This window comes from Onychomys torridus, chromosome 15 (genome assembly GCF_903995425.1).
Source record: "Onychomys torridus chromosome 15, mOncTor1.1, whole genome shotgun sequence".
Lineage (NCBI taxonomy): Eukaryota > Metazoa > Chordata > Mammalia > Rodentia > Cricetidae > Onychomys > Onychomys torridus.
Window position 1 is genome coordinate 44,448,232 of NC_050457.1, and position 18,822 is coordinate 44,467,053.

Consider the following 18,822-nt stretch of genomic DNA (forward strand, 5'->3'; position numbering starts at 1 on the left):
GAGCAATAAGACAACAAAAGGAGATCAAAGGGGATACAAACTGGACAGGAAGAAGTCAAACTTTCACTATTTTCAGATGATAGTATACATAAATGACCCCAATAATTCTCCCAATGAACTCTACAGCTAATAAACACTTTCAGTAATGTGGCGGGATACCAGATTTACTCAAAAAAATCAGTAGCCCTCCTATATACAAGTGATAAATGGGCTGAGCAAGAAATCAGAGAAACATCACCTTTTACAATAGCCACAAATAAGTGAAATAAGTGAAAGACCTGTATGACAAGAACTTTCAGTCTTTGAAGAAAGAAATTGAAGAAGATATCAGAAAATGGAAAGTTCCCCCATGTTCTTAGATAGGTAGGATCAACATTGTAAAAATGGCAATCTTACCAAAAGCAATCTACAGATTCAATGCAATCCCCATCAAAATCCCAATGCAATTCTTCACAGACCTTGAAAGAACAATACTCAACTTTATATGGAAAAACAAAAACCCAGGACAGCCAAAACAATCCTGTACAATAAAGAAACTTCTGGAGGCATCACCGTCCCTGACCTCAAGCTCTACTATAGAGCTCTAATAATAAAAACAGCTTTATATTGGCATAAAAACAGACACGTTGATCAATGCAGTCAAATTGAAGACCCTGATATTAATCCACACACCTACAAACACCTGATTTTTTGACAAAGGAGCCAAAATTATACAATGGAAAAAAGAGAGCATCTTCAACCGGCGTAACTGGATATCTACATGTAGAACAATGGAAATAGATCCATATCTGTCACCATGTACAAAACTCATGTCCAAGTGGATCAAAGACCTCAGCATAAATCCAACTACACTAAACTTAATAGAAGAGAAAGTGGGAGGTAGCTTTTAATGCATTGGCACAGGAGATCACTTCTTAAATATAACACCGTAGCACAGACACCAAGAGCAACAATTAATAAATGGGACTTCCTGAAACTGAGAAGCTTCTATAAGGTGAAGGATACTGTCAAGAAGAAAAAAAAAAGCAACCTACAAAATGGGAAAAGACCTTTACCAACCCCACATCTGACTGATCTCCAAACTATATAAAGAACTCAAGAAATAAGACATCAAAATATCAAATAATCCAATTTTAAAAATGGGCTACAGAGCTAAACAGAAAATTCTCAGTGGAAAATTCTCAAATGGCCGAAAGACATTAAAGGAAATGTTCAACATCCTAAGCCATCACGGAAATGCAAATGACCCTGAGATACCATCTTTTTTTTTTTTTTTTTTTTTTTTTGGTTTTTCGAGACAGGATTTATCCTTGAAGTTTTGGTGCCTGTCCTGATCTCACAGAGATCTTCCTAGCTGGCTCTGCCTCTGAGTGCTGGCGTGTGCTTCACCATTACCTGGTCTCTGAGATACCATCTTACATCTGTCATAATGGCTAAGATAAAAAACACTGATGACAGCTTATATTATTAGAGAGAATGTGGAGAAAGGAGAACACTCCTCCATTGCTGGTGGGAATGCAATCTTGTACAGCCGCTCTGGAAATCAGTATGGCGGTATCTCAAAGAATTGGAAATCAATGCACCTCAAGACCCAGCAGTATTACTCCTGGGCATATACTCAAAAGATACTCAGCCACACAACAAGGACATTTGCTCACCTATGTTCATAGCAGCATTATTCATAATAACTAGAACGTGAAAAGAGCCTAGATGCCCTTCAACTGAAGAATGAATAAAGGAAATGTGGTATATTTACACAATGGAATATTACACAACAGTAAAAAAAAAATGTCATCATGACATTTGTAGGCAAATGGATGGAACTAGAAAAAAATCATCCTGAGTGGGGTAACCCAGATTCAGACAAAAAAATGGTATGTACTCAGTCATAAGTGAATATTAGATGCAAAGCAAAGGATAACCAGGCTACAATCCACAACCCCAGAGAAGCTAGGTAAAGAGAAGCTAGGCTAAGAGGGACAGACACACATGGATCATCCCAGGAAGGGGGAAGGGTTAAGATCTCCTGGGTAAACTGGGAATGAGGAAGAGAGGAGAGGGGATGGGAGGTGGGAACATGAGGGCTCCAGGTGGCCAAGTTGCAGGGAGAGACAGAAAGGGAGAACAATGAAAGAGATACCTTGACAGAAAATACCATCAAGGGAATTTGCAGCTAGGGAAAACCCCAGAAACTCACAAGACTGTCCCCAGCTAAGACTCATAGCAATGGTGGAGAGGGTTCTTGAACTAGCCTTCCCCTGCACTGAGATTGGGATCTACCCTAATTGTCATCACTTGGCCAAGATCCTAGAGTTCCATTGAAGAGAGGGAGGAAGGATTATAGGAGCAAAGGAGGTCAGAATCATGATGGGAAAAACCACAGAAATAGCTGACCCAAGCTAGTTGGAGCTCATGAACTCTGGACTGGCAGCTGGGGAACCTTCAGGGGACCATACTAAGCCCTCTGAAAGTGGGTGAAAGTTGTGTGGTTTGATGTGTTTGTGGGTCCCAGGCAATGAGACCACAACATTTTCTGCGTACACAAACTGGCTTTTTAGATCCAGTTCCCTATGGTACTACTATGCCTTACTCAGCCTTGATGCAGGAGGGAGGGGCTAGGTATGTCTCCAACTTAGTATGCCAGCCTATGTTGACTACCCAAGGGAGACCTCACCCTCTCTGTAGAGAGGGTGGGGTGGGATAGTGGGAGGTGGAGGGGGAACGGGAGAAGGTAAGGGAGGTGGAACAGGGGTTGGTGTGTAAAAGGAAAGAAAATATTTTTTAAATAAAAATATTATTTTTTAAAAAAAGAGAAAAAGAGCAGGAAAAGACCTAAATAACGGTGTTGCTACTCTTCTTAGGAATGTGTGTCTCATGGGAAGCCTGGAATTGCCATGGACTCTTCCTAAATTCTTCTGGTTCTATCTGTAGCCAGTGTCTTCCTTCTGTTCTGTCCAAAATCAGTCCAACAACTTATAAAGACCTTTCCCTGAAAATTTTCTCTGAAATTACCTAGGTTTGAGTATGGTTTGTTATGCAACATAATTTATTTTACCTTTTAGAGTCATTTCCATAGCATTATACATTAGTTTGGGTGGGGAGACTTAATTTAGGAAGTAAAATTAAATGAAATTAATTAATCAAAAGTTCTTTTAGTACTACAATGTCAAACACTTCCCTGAAACACACTCATATTGTCCAAATGTTTCCATTTCATAGCATAATATATGCAGAAAGAAATGGAATCAATAGGTTATTAATTAATGATTTCATTAAGGCTGAAGCAAGCAGCAGCCTGAAGAAAGACAACATTATGGTCTTTACACCACCTTGTAAACCCAGCTTCTGTATTTGATAAGTATAGACTCAACCAAGCAACTGGATAGTTCTATAACCAAATATTCAAATAAACATGTGATTCCAGTTTTTGTAGAAAAATGATAATTACACCATTTCTCTTTGTTCACAGGCATCAACATTCAAAAGCAGCCAGGGGATGCTTAGCTAGGTGGCTGTCACCCTATGACACACCATCACTACTAACATGGAAACGCTGCCCATGGGTTACAAATTTCTGTATTCCTACTCCATTACTGCTGTCCAGTTTTTAAGTATTCATAGCCTTAGGCTCCCACTGATGGCTTTTCTTATAGTTCTGCTTGGATGAGCTGGAAGAAGCCATAAGGAGGAAGGCTTATGTTGACTCTCCAAAGAGTGGAGTTGCTTACTTTCTATGCTTCCCTCCCATTGCAGCTAAAACCAGCCTTAGGTGCTCATGAGAAATTATGCTGACAGGAGAAAAATAGCGATGGAATAAATGAGAAATGCTGAGAGTTAAATGAAGGTAATGGAGGGGGGGGCTTGAATCTTTATTTATAGGACATTGAGAACCATGTGACACTACAGAGAAATAAGAAACTTGGGTAATCATCATCTAGAATGTCCACGATGGAACTGTTCAAGTGTAACTTTAATGTTAAAAAAGTACGACAAGCCATGTTTCAAAAGAGTAAGACTAATTTATACTGAATAGAGTACACACCAGACAACTTTCGGCCTCAGGTGTATATTTGGAAGTTAAATTTCCCATTGTGGGTAATAAGAGGACAGAGTGAAGATGGAACATCTCGGTGTTTTCCACATCCCTGGGATACAACTGCATCAACTTATGTACCATTTTGAGGAACTATAGACCAAGTCAGAAGAATGGACAGAGCTCAGATCTACTTACAGAAAGGTCATTGGGGTGTTTTAGGACAGCATAGGGAAGTCATATTTGATAAAAATAAGTGATACTAAATTTCAGAATTTAAAAGAATACCATGTTAAAGAAGAATAGACTTGGTCTGTGTAAACCCACGTTGGATTATTTAATTGCCAAAAAGAACCTTCCAAGAGTAGGAGTGATCCAAAGGTAGCAAGGCCAGATTCAATCAGCTGTACAGATTCAGATCCAAAGTTCCTGAAATGTATGGTGTTCTCAAGTCCTTGAAAATAATGCTGATGAGGAATACAGAAATACAGTATTTTGTAGGTGCCTAGTGCTGGCTTATGAATGTGTGTGTGTCTGTTTACATAGTTACAAGCGTGTTAATGATGTATTAGAAGTGGAAGTTGGAGGAATGCTCTTGGATCATGTAAGTTTGGGGAACACTATATTAAGACATGAAAATAAGTTCTACAGAATATCTAAATATCTTTAATATAACAATTGGCTTCATGCATTGTTGTGTGTGTTTCAAATACAAAAGAGGCTTCAACACTTCCTCAACAAATGAAAATTTGACCAGTGAAACTTTCTGTCTTGGGAATATCTTCTCATTTCTCATGAGGCATTTCACCCACAGAAGTAAGCTTAGGAAAAAATTTTGTAGAGATTGTAGTCGGTGATTATAACTGCATTAAGGCACTTTTAAATGTGGTGGTCTGTATCATATTTCTGAATGTGGTAATGAGACAATATACAGGAAGAAGGGGAATGTGTTACCAAATAAGGTACAAATATGGCACCTCTATGGTTTGACATAATTGTCATATATTATTATAGACCTTAAGAATGTCTGTGTTGCTGAAAATGAAAAATTGGTCAATTTAAGAAGTGTCTGGCAGCATAATTTCCTAATATATAGACAACAAATCACACAATATAATATAGTTTTCTAACTTAGACCGAGTTAAAATTTTATCTCCTGGACTGTTTTCTAAGGTCAATTTTCTAAGACTTGTCAAGAGGAAATTATAAATAAACACTTGGTGGATATTATTTTCTTGCAGAAAAGATGTCATCATTCAATCCTTTTCATCTGCAGGTGTCACTTATTAGAAGAGAGAAAGCTAAGGAAATCACCTTTAGGATCTTCCATGACTGCATGGGCCCCAGACACACTAACTCATTAGCACCTGGGTTATTACAATCAAATTAAATTTGCCTTGTGTTCATTTCAGCCTGTTAGTATTTTCTCTGAGGAATGTGAAATTTTAGTAAGTTGATTTTTTTTCTGTTACTTTTTTATGTTTTGAGATAATATAATTACATTATTCCCCCTTTCCCTTGCTTCCTTCACAACCCTCCCACAAGCCCCTCCTTACTCTCTTCCAAATTCATGGCTTCATTTTCCATTATTGTTACATGCATGTATGTATATGTATATACATGTACATTCTTACATAGTGCCTGTCCAGTCTCTAGAACGTCACTTGTATGTGTGCTCTCAGGATGGTTCATTTGATATTGAACAAGCAGTTGGTGCCCTCCTCCCTGAGGAAGACTTTTTTCCCACTCACAGCATTCTTTTGTTACCTTTAGTTCTTTGTCTAGGGCTGAGCCATCCTGGGCTTTCCTCCATCCACATTGGCGTGTCTACTGTTGTACTTGTCCACCTCCTTTTTAAGCAGTCAAGTTGATTACTAGAACACAGAGTCTCGCAGCAAACTCCCTCCATCCTCTGGCTCTTACATGTTTTTCTGCACTCTCTTCTGCAATGATCCCTGAGCCTTAGGTACAGAAGTTGTGTCGTAGATGTATCCACTGGGACTGGGCTCCTCAACAGTTCATTTTGATTTATTGTGGATTTGCAAAGAAAAGTTTCCTTGATGAGGGGTTGAGGACTACATACATCTGTGGGTATAGGGACAAATATTTAGAGTGTATTTATGGATTCTGCTGGCTTAGCAAAGTGGCAGTTATATGTTCTCCTTCAAGATCCATGACTTCAGTAGCCCTGGGTAGTTGGCTAGGTTTCTAGTAATAGGTACAATTAAGGGATATGTATGGCTTTTTTCAATTGAATACCTGATATGGATTTAGTAATCATGCTCATCTTTAAAAGGGTATGCCAGGAACACTGAGATGCACAGAGTATAATACACAAAACACTATGATCAGTTCCTCTCACTACCTCTGGGCAGATTGGACTGGAGTGTTCAGAAACAGACTGAGAGTTCAAATTCCTGGTGCAGTGCAGTGGCATTGAGTTGGGGGCTGTTGGTATTGAAGAAGAGGGTATGAATTGAGAACACTTGATCCCACGCAGAACTGTTTGTTAGATTGAAGTTCTACAATCAAAAGAAAAACTATTGTCTGTCTTCTGGCCATCTAATATTATTAATATATTGAAAGGGCTCTTTGTTTAGAATTGGTAAAGCTTTCTTTCTTGCTTCATTCCTTTAAAGAATTAACAGACAGAAGAGTTCTTGCACACCAGGAGGCCCCATCAGATGGCTGGCTGTGCTCACATTCTATCACAGGGTTGTGACTCATTCTGAAATGCTGCCTAGGAGCAAGCAATGAGCCTGAGGACACAGTACATTTTCTGAACTCTCATTTTTCTTATACTTTATGTGATCTTATTTTAATTGAAAATGGATTTTTAACAGTCTTCCTAGCTACAACAAAATGGGCTGTTGTTGCCATCATCAAGGGAAATGGATGGCATATCTTATGTTGCTTCAATTTCATTGCTTTCTGTTAAACAAACACAGAACTAAGCTAGCTACTTTCTGAGCATGGGAATGAGTTTAGAAATAGCTCTTAAACTTCCGAAGACTTGGTGATGTCCCCTTGGAAATCTTAAGCTGCTTGTACCTTTTGGAGAAGGTTGACACTTGGTTAATTTCTGTATCCCCATCTCTAATGTGGCTACAGCTTTTTGCCTGTATCTTGCAGGGCTCAGAACACATCTGTTGTGGCTAAGCAGTGTTAACAACTCTGAACTGTATCTGAGGTGCCCTATCAAGGGCCTCTTCCACTGAGGGTATGAGTGTATGCAAAACTCAGGGTACTATCACTTCTATTTTACAACTGAGTAGACTTGGACCAGAAATACAATTGTAGTACCCCTTCCTCCCCTATCTCCCCGCTATCTATTTCTCTAGTTGAGATGATAGTCTTTAACAGGACAAAGATCAAACTTAGGTCATCAGGCAGGGCCACAAGCACTTGTAACTGTGGAGTCCATTAGCTGAAACTATAACCTAATATATTTCCTTCTTTGTTTTCGTGAATGTTTCATGTGCTTACCATGGGAACTTATAAGTACTAGGTGCTCAGTGAATGGATTAGAAGGAAAGAGCCATGCTTATACTATACAATATTTCTCAGAGTGCAATTTTAGGGAAATAATTTAAATCAGTTATTTTTATCAAGCTTTAATCAGATATGCTGCTTTTGGCCATCTGTATGTATGTGTGTGTATGTGTGTGTTTGTGTGTGTTTGTGTGTGTGTGTGTGTGTGTCCATCAGTCTGAGTTTGTGATTTTATGATTTATGATATTCACCTGTTTTCCTGAAGTTATTTTGAAGGCCCACCATTGTGGAACCTGAGACATAAAGCCTCTGTGTGGACCACCATGTGCTTCTATGCACAAAGTGCCAGCTTTCAGGCCAAGAGACTCTTTTATTTTACCTTTTTGTTCTTTATGTTTGAAATGAAATTGCCAAGCCTTTAGAACTGGCCAAATTGACAAGAAATCACATTTTAAAATTTGTAGACTTAATTTTAATGAAGAGAAGGAAACCTGGCATTGTTTGAAACTCTGCTGATGGGCAAGGCTTCCAGCTATAAGGAGAGGCTGATGCCAGCAGATAGTAACAGGACCCTGGTATGGTCAGTGCTCTCAGCAATTCGTATCTCCAGTGCACTGAAGATTCCTGTAAAAATCAGTGCATTGTCTTGGGAAACTCTTGACATTCAGTAAGGGAAACATTGCTGAAACATTCAAATAAACTTATGAAAGGCACAATTTCTTTATTAGCTATAATTATATAGTTATTTATTCATAGCCATATAATGCAGTAGTTTAGAAGATTGATGGAAGTATCATGTATAAAATAGACTTGTGAAAGTGTACCATACACACATGCATGCATCTTTGAATATGAGTTCAATGTTAAGTCCTAATATATTTCTAATGAACTAAATTCTAATTAACCAGAAAGACTGATAACTAGTTAGTATAATGAATATGCTAAATAAATTTGAAAATTTGGCAGATACAATTAATGAACACCATTCTTAAAGGGAAGGTGATAATTACAACCTTCACTGTCATACAGAATCACTTGGCACCTCCTGTAGGTGGGGAGAAGGTGCTTTAAAGTTGATTGGTCAGTTAGAAAATTTGCACACAAGACTTGCTAAGAAGAGAAACTGCAGAATTCTTCAAAAATTTCCCTAACAATACTTTTATTCCTACAGAAGAGCAATGAATCAAAACTAGTACTCGTAACAGTAACCACTAGGGAACTGAACAGTGACTTCATGGGTTGTGTTCTGCCTGTACTTCAGGAGCAGATCTTTTGTCTTAAAGCTAAAACCTGTCTGTGAGTTTATCAAATACTCATTGACTGCCCAGTTCATGCCAGATCCTATGCCAGGTACCAGGAATGCTACAGTGTGAAAACAGTCCTCATTGCTCAGAATGTGTGCAGTTTCATTAAGGGGGCAGGCATTTGTCGCTGATTAAATGTGTAAACACATTCATGTCTGACTACTGTTTTGAAGAAATGTCATCTAAACTTTCATCTAAAAGGTGAGTGAACTGACTAAGTAATGAAGCAAAGAATGTAAGAATTCTTCATAACAAAAATAAATAAATAATAATTTTAAACAAAAGCCTGAAAGTTCTCTGAAGGAATGAGTCCCTACTAGCCACCAGAACTGCCAGCACCTTGATTTTAGCCCTTCCAGACCCCAGACCATGAGACATAAATTCCAGTTGTTTATGAGCCTGGACTGGCTTCTTACCACATCCCTTAACTAACAAAACCCAATGCTATTCAACTGTTGCTTTTTGTTTCTGCCAGAAGAGACTTGTTGGTTCATTTTATTATCTCTTTGATGCTTAGTAAACTTGTTTACTTATCACTTAGCTGTACATTGTATATTCTCTATGGCAATATTACCTCCAAGGGGCAAAAATTGATTCCTGATGAAGCAAATTACAACTTTTTTTACTTTTATATATTTATATGTCATAAATATATAAATAGTATGAACACCACAGATAATAAATAGACATTCTTTCTGTGGTATTAAAATGTCACCAAGGAGGAAGGAAACAGGAAAAGTTAATCAATTAAGACCTAGAAAAGCAATCATAAGAGAAACACTACTCCATATAAGTGTTCAGTGCTATTTGCCAGTTTAATCAAGTATGCTGGGCCTTAACATAATTACTCACAACTGTCTAAGTATTTGAGAGTCAACTTGGCATAATTGTTGGTTTGGGCTTTGGTATCATATTGACTGTTAGAAAGTATGTATGTATAGAAAATAGAAATATGCTCATAACTTGGCAAAATAATATTTCAAATGTAATACTTCTATTTCATTTGAGGACTACAAGCTATTCCAAAAGAACGTTCTATCGATCCTCAAAGCAATCCATTATACATTTACAAAAAAGGAAAAGAGCTGTTTTGTGTTCTCCTGGCCTCTCTCCATAGGGATAACAATTAGGTCTAAATTTAGGCACCAAGTAGTTAATCACAGAGTAGTGAGGGCATCTGAGGCTGTCTGCAATGGTCATGGTTCCAAGATGGAGAGTTAGGTGCTCACTAGCCTCCAGTGACCTGGTACCCAAGACATCTGGGGAACAATCTCCACAGTTAGGTAAATACAGTCAACACTGGCTTTGCTTACTCTTCCTCTCTCCTCTGTAGATGAGTTAGCTGTTGAGAAAGCATTCTCCTGAGAAATAGACTCTGCTCATGACATCCTTCCCTAGATATATATACACATATACAGAGGTGTGTGTGTGTGTGTGTGTGTGTGTGTGTGTGTGTGTGTGTGCCTTTTGTAAAATGCAAGTGTGATGCTGTATTCACAGAAGGGACACTTCATCTGCTTCTGCAAATCCAAAAGAGACTGATGGGGTCCAAACCTGAGGAGCCACACACACATCAACACAGCGCCTTCCCAATGGGCAAAAATGCCTATTTGTCTTTGTTCCAGAGTGGTTAAGATGAAAATCTTTTGTAACTGTTGTTGTGAGAACCAAATTTCCCCACCTACTGGTCTGTTTTTGGAGGCAGTGAGCCTCTGAGAGCCTTTGAGAAGCACCTGTATCCATCTCAATGGGTTTCTAATGGGATAATGCAGAGATTAAGGAATATGGATCAGAATTTTAAAGGTATGATCCAAAGCCTTAGTGTAGCCAAAGGCTATTCATTTAAGTTCGCTCCAATGGATTCAGTTGTATGGATGTTTTCCAGTATCTGGAGAAGCGTCAACACATGGCATCCTCACCAAATGATGCTCAACCTGGTATCTGTGCCCATTAGCAGAGCTATTGTTAATGACCACTTGAGGTCTCAATTCATGCATTCTGTAGTCACATTGGTATTTGACACTGAACTTACCTCTTGTGTCAGAAAGACATCATCCTGATCTTTCCAAGATAGTAAATAGCATCCACACATCCAAATTTTGTTAGGAATCTAGTATAATCCATGACCTCTTTCTCATGTCTACTTCTAATCCCACACAAACTGTCATTTGTCACTAGTTCAAAGACACATTGCTGCTATTCCAAAACAGGATACATTGTTTCTGTCTTGATTATGCTAAGAGCTCATCATTTTTTTTTCTTAACTGATGCATGTTTATACATAATTATGGACCTCCAGCTGATGTTTCATTACAGGCGTAGTGTGTAATGTTCAAACCAGAGAAAATACTTTGATCTCCTCAAACCTTGATCCTTCTTTTGTAGGGGACACATTCAACATCATTTATTCTAGCTTATTCTATAAATATATAGTATGTTATCACCATCATTTGTTAGAAAACAAGTTTTTGTCTTACTTTTCTCTGTGTTTGGGAACACAGGACTTCTATTTCTCTACCAACCTGTTTACTAACCCTTCTTCATAACCTCAGTTTTGAATTTTTCCTAGGCGGCGTAACCACCAGTCTACTCCCAACTTCTAGGAGTAAGTGAATTCACATGATATTTATCTTTTTTTTTTTTTTTTTTTTTTTGGTTTCTGGCTTGTTTAATGTAATGACCTCCAGTTCCATCCATGTTGTTGCAAACATTGGCACTTTATTCATTTTACGGCTGGATAGTATTCCTTTAAGTACATCTGTTCATCTGTTGATGGACATTAGGTTGTTACCATTTGTTGGCTTTTCTTAATAGTGGAGTATTAACATATAAGTACACATGTTATTTTGACACACTTATTTTATTGCCTTGGCTATCCAACCATATATATTTTTTATTCTATTTCTAAATTTTTTAGGAAAATATCTATTGATTTCTACAATGGCTTTGGTTTTTTTTTGGTTTTTTTTGAGCTGAGGATCGAACCCAGGGCCTTGTGCTTGCTAGGCAAGTGCTCTACCACTGAGCTAAATCCCCAACTACAATGGCTTTGTTAATTTATGTTCTAAAATGTGCAAGGATTTCCTTGTACCTATATCCTCACAATCATTTTTTATCTTTGTGTGTGTGTGTGTGTGTGTGTGTGTGTGTGTGTGTGTATACTGATCACAGGGTTTCACATATTCTAAACATACTACCACAGATATCATCCCTAAGCCCACTTCATTTTGATTTGATAACAGCTAATCTAACTAAAATGATTTTATTTTTGTTATGATCTGTATCTTCTTAACAGAAGATGATACTGCAAACTTCATATATAAGCCAGCTATTTATATTTTCTTTTGAGAAAATGTCCACTTTTAGATCAGATTATTTGTTGAGTGATACTTTATTTGCTTTTTTTACTGAGTAGTCTCAGTTCTTTATGTAATTTGGATATTAATCAACCATTAATTATGCACTGCACAAGCATATTCTCCTGTTCTGTAGATTGTCTTTGCTCTGTTGACTGTTTTCTTAGCTGTGAAGAGCTTTTAAGTTCTGTTTAGACTCATTTTCTATTTTCACTTGTGAAAAGGGAAAGATATGATCTCATTTCTGAAAGCACTGTGTTCTAATGTCTTGATGTGCTCCAACTGTATTTTATTCTAGTAGTATCATAGTTACAGGTTATATTTGCATTTTTAATCCAGCTCATCCTAATTTTTATATAACTATGAAGAGATGGAGATCTGACTTCATTCTTCTGTTGATAAAGACCCAGTTTCTAGAACCACTTATTTTAAAGTCCATCTTTTCTCCAACTCATGTTTTTCATGCCATTTTTGAAGGTCAGTTGCTGCGGATGCACAAAGTTGACTTCTGGTGTGTGCATCTATGAGCTTTTTTCATTTTACCAACACCAAGGGAGATGTTTCCTAACAACATGGCTTTCAGGCTGTGGTGTGGCTATTGCTCACTGAGCTTATCTAGTTTTACAATAAGAAGGGAAGCGATTAAAGAGAAAACTTGAGTTTCAAAGAGGAGAATGGAGAGTTGCCTTGAGAGCACGATACCAACCAACAAAGGCCGCAGATTTCAAACAAACAAATGTAAGAAAGAAAAGAAACTTCATTTGGGAGGAGAGCAACTCAATTAGCTACACCACCAAAGGGATTATCTGCTCCAAAACAACCATTTAGGAATTTTTTCCCCCAAAGTTCAGCCACTAAGGCATCCAGAGATCATTACAGCTATGGTAAAAGGGCCAGACTACATCCTGACCCAGCAGTAGAATCTGGCAGCATCATTCATGGAGTGATGATTTTACAAGCATTCAAAATGTGAAAAGCATGGGTAATGGAGGTTTGAAAGGAAGCTCCAGAAAGCTGCTAAGGCTCCAAAAATTTGTGACAAAATCAGATTTTCTACAAAGCGGTATTGAGAGTTTGTTGGAAGAAGCTGCTTTGAAGTCTAAGTCACAATGGATAACTCCTGATGTTGGAGATGCCAGGACTGTTGGATATCTGCCAAGGAAATCACGGAGTAGAACAGGGTCCAGGAAAGGCTACATATACTCCAGGTGCATTTGGCTTTGAGTGGTATTGATCTTGCCTGTTAAGACTATGGGAATTTTGAAGTTATATTGAACATTTTTAAAATTATGAAATGTCTCTGATCCCATAGAGAAGAGGGGTGGAATGAAGTGATTTAAAAATGATGTAGTTCTTAGTGTAGTGCTGAGGCCTTGTGGGCTTCTTCCCATCTACTTTAGCATGCCTATTATCCTTGTTCAGCTCATGTTTAGGCAGTTATGTTGGTGAGAATTATGGGTGTAGCTTCTGACATTCCTAGGATGAACAATCTCACAGCTAATGCCCTGATCTACAACCTTTTATAATCTTCCTGCCCCGACTCCCACAAAGATCCCTGAGCCATGGGTACCAGAGTTGTTTTACAGATGTATCCACTGGGACTGAGCTCCATAGCATCGCATTTTGATTGGTTGTAGTTGTTGTAATTATATTACAATCTCAAAAAGTAAATAATAATAATAATAATAATAATAATAATAATAATAATTTAAAGAAAACTGTTGTATTTCAGTATCGGATTGACAAGGGTGGACTTTTGATAGTTATTCCTCATTGTCCATTTGACTGGATTTTAGAATAAACTAGGAGTCAAACCTTTGGGTATTTCTGTGTAACTTTTTCCAGAGAAGTTTAACTGAGGAAAAAAAGACTCACCCAAAATATGTTCCTGGGTATCTAGCAGGGACAAAAAGGATGGACGAGCAGGATATCCTGATGAGCACCAGCACTTACCTGTCTCTACTTCCTGACTGCAGACCCGATGTGACCAGCTTTCCACTCTCCCACTGTCATATCTTCTCCACTAGGAAATAGAACCTCCAATTGCTTTTGCCATTATTTTGTCACAGTGTCAGGTGAAATACACATTCCTTGCAGGAAACACCACTATTCTCTCACAATCCTCACTTTATCTTTAACCATTCTCCTATTGCCTTTTCCAAGTTTAGTTAGCATACTCCTTTAGGGCCAGGTTAGCAGCTAGGATGCTTTTCCCAGATAGCCATGTGACTAATTTTTTGTTTAAAAATAATTCTTTTCACAGATATCCCCTCATCAGTGAGGTCTAACAAATTGCTCTTTCTCAGCTTTGTACTGTATCTTCATTTCTTTTTTATTTTATAGCATCTTTTTCCTCTTGCCAAACTATGTAATAATTTACTTGTTTATCATTTATTGTATGTCTTTATTTATTAGAATATAAGCTTACGTTTTCCTACATTAATTTGTTTACTTATTACATATGTGTTCAAGAGATGATATGTACACCACAGTGCACATATCTGAGAACAACATTCAGAAGTCAGTTCTTGCCTTCCCCTATGTGGGTCCCAAGAACCAAACATAGCTCATCAGATTTGGCTACAAGCACTCTTAACTGCTGAGCCAACTAGTTGACCCTACCTAAACTAATGTTTTTCTCTTTTGTTGTCTTGAATGCTTCAAGTGCTTACAATGGGAACTTGTAAGTACTAGGTGCTCAGTAAATGGGTTGGAAGAGCAATGATTATATTATATATTGATTATACTATATACTGTATATTGGAACTTTCTTCTTGCTCACCTGCTTATCACCACACCATGAACTTTTTAAAGGCAAAGACATTTGTTTTGTGGATATTTACAACAACTTAATACATTTCCCCAAATCAATGGATATATAATAAATATTTGCTAAGTATAAGTATTCATTTCTCATCTCATCATCCCATAGCTCTGTAAGGTATGAAATTATAGCATGTAAAAGCAAAGGAGGAATTCAAGATTCATTGTAAACTATAACAGTTTCTTAGAGCTCCAAAGATGAAGAGTCCAATATAGACCAATATGGTAAAGACCTCTTATTCAAATTATGTTCACAAGTTAAGAACTCAGGGTCGCCAGGTGATGGTGACATGTCTTTAATCCTAGCACTCAGGAGGCAGATCAGAGGCCAGCCTTGTCTACAGAGCGAGATCTAGGACAGGCACCAAAACTACACAGAGAAACTCTATCTCAAAAAAACAAAAACAAAAACAAAAAAGAACTCAGGGTCAGGAAAATGGCACAACAGGTAAAGGCATTTGCTATCAAGCATGACAGCCTGAGTCTCATCCTTGGCATTTACACTGTGGAAGGAGGGAGCTAATTCCTACAAGTTATCCTCTGACCTCCACAAGTACACTGTGATATATGCATATGCGCGCGCACACACACACACACACACACACACACGCACACGCACACGCACTCGCACACGCACACGCACACACACACGCACACGCACAAATAAATTTTTAAAGGACTCAAGAATTCACTGTAGTTGATTTGATCATTTTCTATCACCTGTGCTAATATTTGAGATATTTAATTTAGTAAGTTGGGCAGCCTTCAACCATGAATGATGCACCAGCCATCTAACTTGAATGATGCACCATGCCTTATTTAACTTCTCTTTTTGTTTCCTTTCTCAGAGCGCTTCCTGCCATGATGCAGTGGGTCCGAACCCAGAAGCCAGGAGAGAGTGGCATCAATATTGTCACTGCTGATTTTGTAGAACTTGGTGATTTTATCAGCACTGTCATAAAACTCAACTATGTCTTTGATGAAGGAGAAGCCAACACTTGATATTACTCTTTGGCGTGTCCATGACTAAGATAGAGAAGCCTCATTGTATTAGACGTATTATCAATACACCCTCTGATTTTCCTATTCCGCTGAGCCTCTGAAGGAATTAGGGCTGGTAGTGAGTGGGAAAAGAGGGTAAACCATGTCTTCAGTGATTGTAACCATATTCTGCATTACTATAAATATGTCATTTCCCATTTGGTGAGCAAAATCTACTACTAGTGTTAGAAATAGAAAAGAAAAGTGAATTTTGTTTTTCAGAATTAATGTTTGTGATATGTGACTCATGAGTGTTTACTTGATTGCATTTTCTAATTTCAACCTCGAGCTCCTGTACTATTTATACCTTCTACCCTTTCCACTCCCTATCTCTTGCTCGCTCTTTCTAATTAGATGCTATACAGGTCTCAAAGCAATTGAATGCCCGACATAATGTGTATTACATTGTTGTACTGAAATGTGTTTGTTTTGTGAGACTTGATAAAATATTCCGTAGTCATCTGCAATCAAGCGATCATAGCTAATTCTTGGTCATAGAAAATATGCATCAAATAAGTTTCCCTGTATCAGTAATATTGGCAGTCATTAGTGATTTTTTGTTCTATGAAAACAATGATGTTCCTGTGAGGCAGCTATGACTATTGTGCAAAAAGATTTTTGGAAGGACTATGAGCATCAACTCTATATTTTAAAAAGAAGAAGAAAAAAAGAAGACTGTGTGCAGAGACAGCTGCTATTTTAATTCAGCAGTCTTGAATAATAATGCCCTGCAAATGTCAAGCTACAGTTGTGTGGTAATCTGAAAAAAAATTAAATCTATAAAAACTTCTCTTAATAATTTTAATTTTTCTTATAAATCAAAAAGAAAGAACATGAGACTCTCCTATAAAATTGTGATTCCAATGCATAATTCTGAAACCCAGATTATGAAAAAAGTTTTAAGGAAGCTTTATTTGTGTTTATACCTTAGAAGAAAATGAAGGAATGCAGGAGTCAGAATAATGTTTTGGGGACTATATCCATAATCCCCAAAGTTCCTTTACAAATTCTTTCAATATATATGATCTCTACACACTCATCTACAGTCAGCAGTCCAAGTTTCATCCTGCTTGAGGTGAGAAAAAGGCCAATGGGCTGAAGTCTTGTACAAAGTTTCTGTGGTATCACTTTTGGTAATAACAATGTCAACACACTTGTGAGTGTTGTATCTTCCTGCGTCTTTGTAGTATTTGACAGCTCCAAAAAAATCTTCAAAGAGCACAGTTCCCCTCTCTCTTTCTTTCATAATGTGAGGGATTTGCAAAAATCTATACAACTTCTGAAGTTCCTAAATTTATGAATTATATTATCTTCACATATAGAAATAAGCAAACCACAATAGTTTCCTAGAACAATGCATTTCCATGCATATCAAACTCCTAGAAAAATGAAAGCATGTCCTTGGCTTTTAATTAATTTGAACAGAAGACAAATGAGTCGCTTTGACATAGATAAGGAGTTGATTTAAAGTTTACTTCTCAATATTATAAATAACCAAGAGTTGATTTAGAAAGTAAGTACTCTTTATCAGAAAACAGCACTTTCTAACAACTAAAGAATTAAAAAAGAAAAGTCTACACTCAATAGAATGTTTGTAAAAAATGTGGTCTCTTTTTAGAATAAGTAACATACCTATGTATACAGCAGATATGTTTATAATTCCAGTTCTGTCTGTATTTTGTCACACATACCCTGTTTCAAGCAAGCTGATACTGATATACACAAATACACACATTATATGAAAACATAGGATAATTGTCTTCAAATAAAAACACTGATATTAGTAAATAATTTAATTTAAAAATGAATCCAAGAGCCAGGCATGGTAGTACACGCCCATAATTCCAGAACTTGGAAGCAGGAGATTCAGTGCTTCTTCAAGAGTAGCCTGGGCTGTACTTTGAGCTCAAGGTTATCCTGGACTACATAGTGAGATCCTATTCAAAAATCTGAATAATAAAATAAAAATAACATCCTTTAGCAATGTATGTTACAAATGTTATAAAACATTTGAAAATGAAGTAGTTCATCATATAAAATATTTTTATAAAAACAGTACAGCTTAGAATTTAATAGTCACAAAGTATACTTTCCCCTTTGTTTATCTATCCTTTGCAAGTCTGTTATCTATTTCACTTGATCTTCTTGTGCAGGTAAATAGGAACTCTTTTTAGTCGATTATTGACATTATACTCTATAAAACTGCTTTTGGAGTCAGTTTGTTCTCTGACTACTCAATCTTGATGCCTCATGAGCATCCATAACCAAGCACAGTTGCACTGACACAATTATTTAGCTTATAACATGACAAAAAGAGATTCTTAATCTGTTAACAAACAAAAATGAATGCAATGTAGAAGTAACTGTATTGTGTTTTGGGTTTTTGTTTGTTTTTGTTTTTGTTTTTAATTTGGATGCTTTCCTACAGTGTACGCACATAGCCAACTTTGTGATATGTGGGTACTGGGGAGAATCAACATAATGAAGCATTAGACTGAAATTTCTTAACTGGGAAAGAGGGATTTGTTTGTTTGTTTGTATGTTTTGTGGATTTTTGCCATTAATGATATCAACACAGAACTTTGATAAAGAAAAGGTACTTTCAATCTCAACTTAGGATTTCCATGTAGATATACCGTTAGTTCCTAGGTAGTAGGCACTGAGATAAATGGGCTTGCCTTAATTTATACATGACTAAGATAGAAATAAACCATGAGAGAGGTCACTAGAAGTGATTTCTGGGAAAGAGTAATAGAGATAAGGTGCCTTTGGC

The 18,822-nt window shown here is 37.3% G+C and overlaps 1 protein-coding gene across 1 annotated transcript in view; it reads left to right on the forward strand.

The window, feature by feature from the left end:
- Positions 1-18,429, forward strand: part of Plcxd3 (phosphatidylinositol specific phospholipase C X domain containing 3) — a 163,110-nt gene extending 144,681 nt beyond the window's left edge. Inside the window, exon 3 of the mRNA XM_036206992.1 lies at positions 15,857-18,429. Coding sequence (XP_036062885.1) covers positions 15,857-16,010 — 154 coding nt within the window. The 3' untranslated portion in view covers positions 16,011-18,429. The remainder of the gene's footprint in view (positions 1-15,856) is intronic.
- Positions 18,430-18,822: the final 393 nt, after the last annotated feature.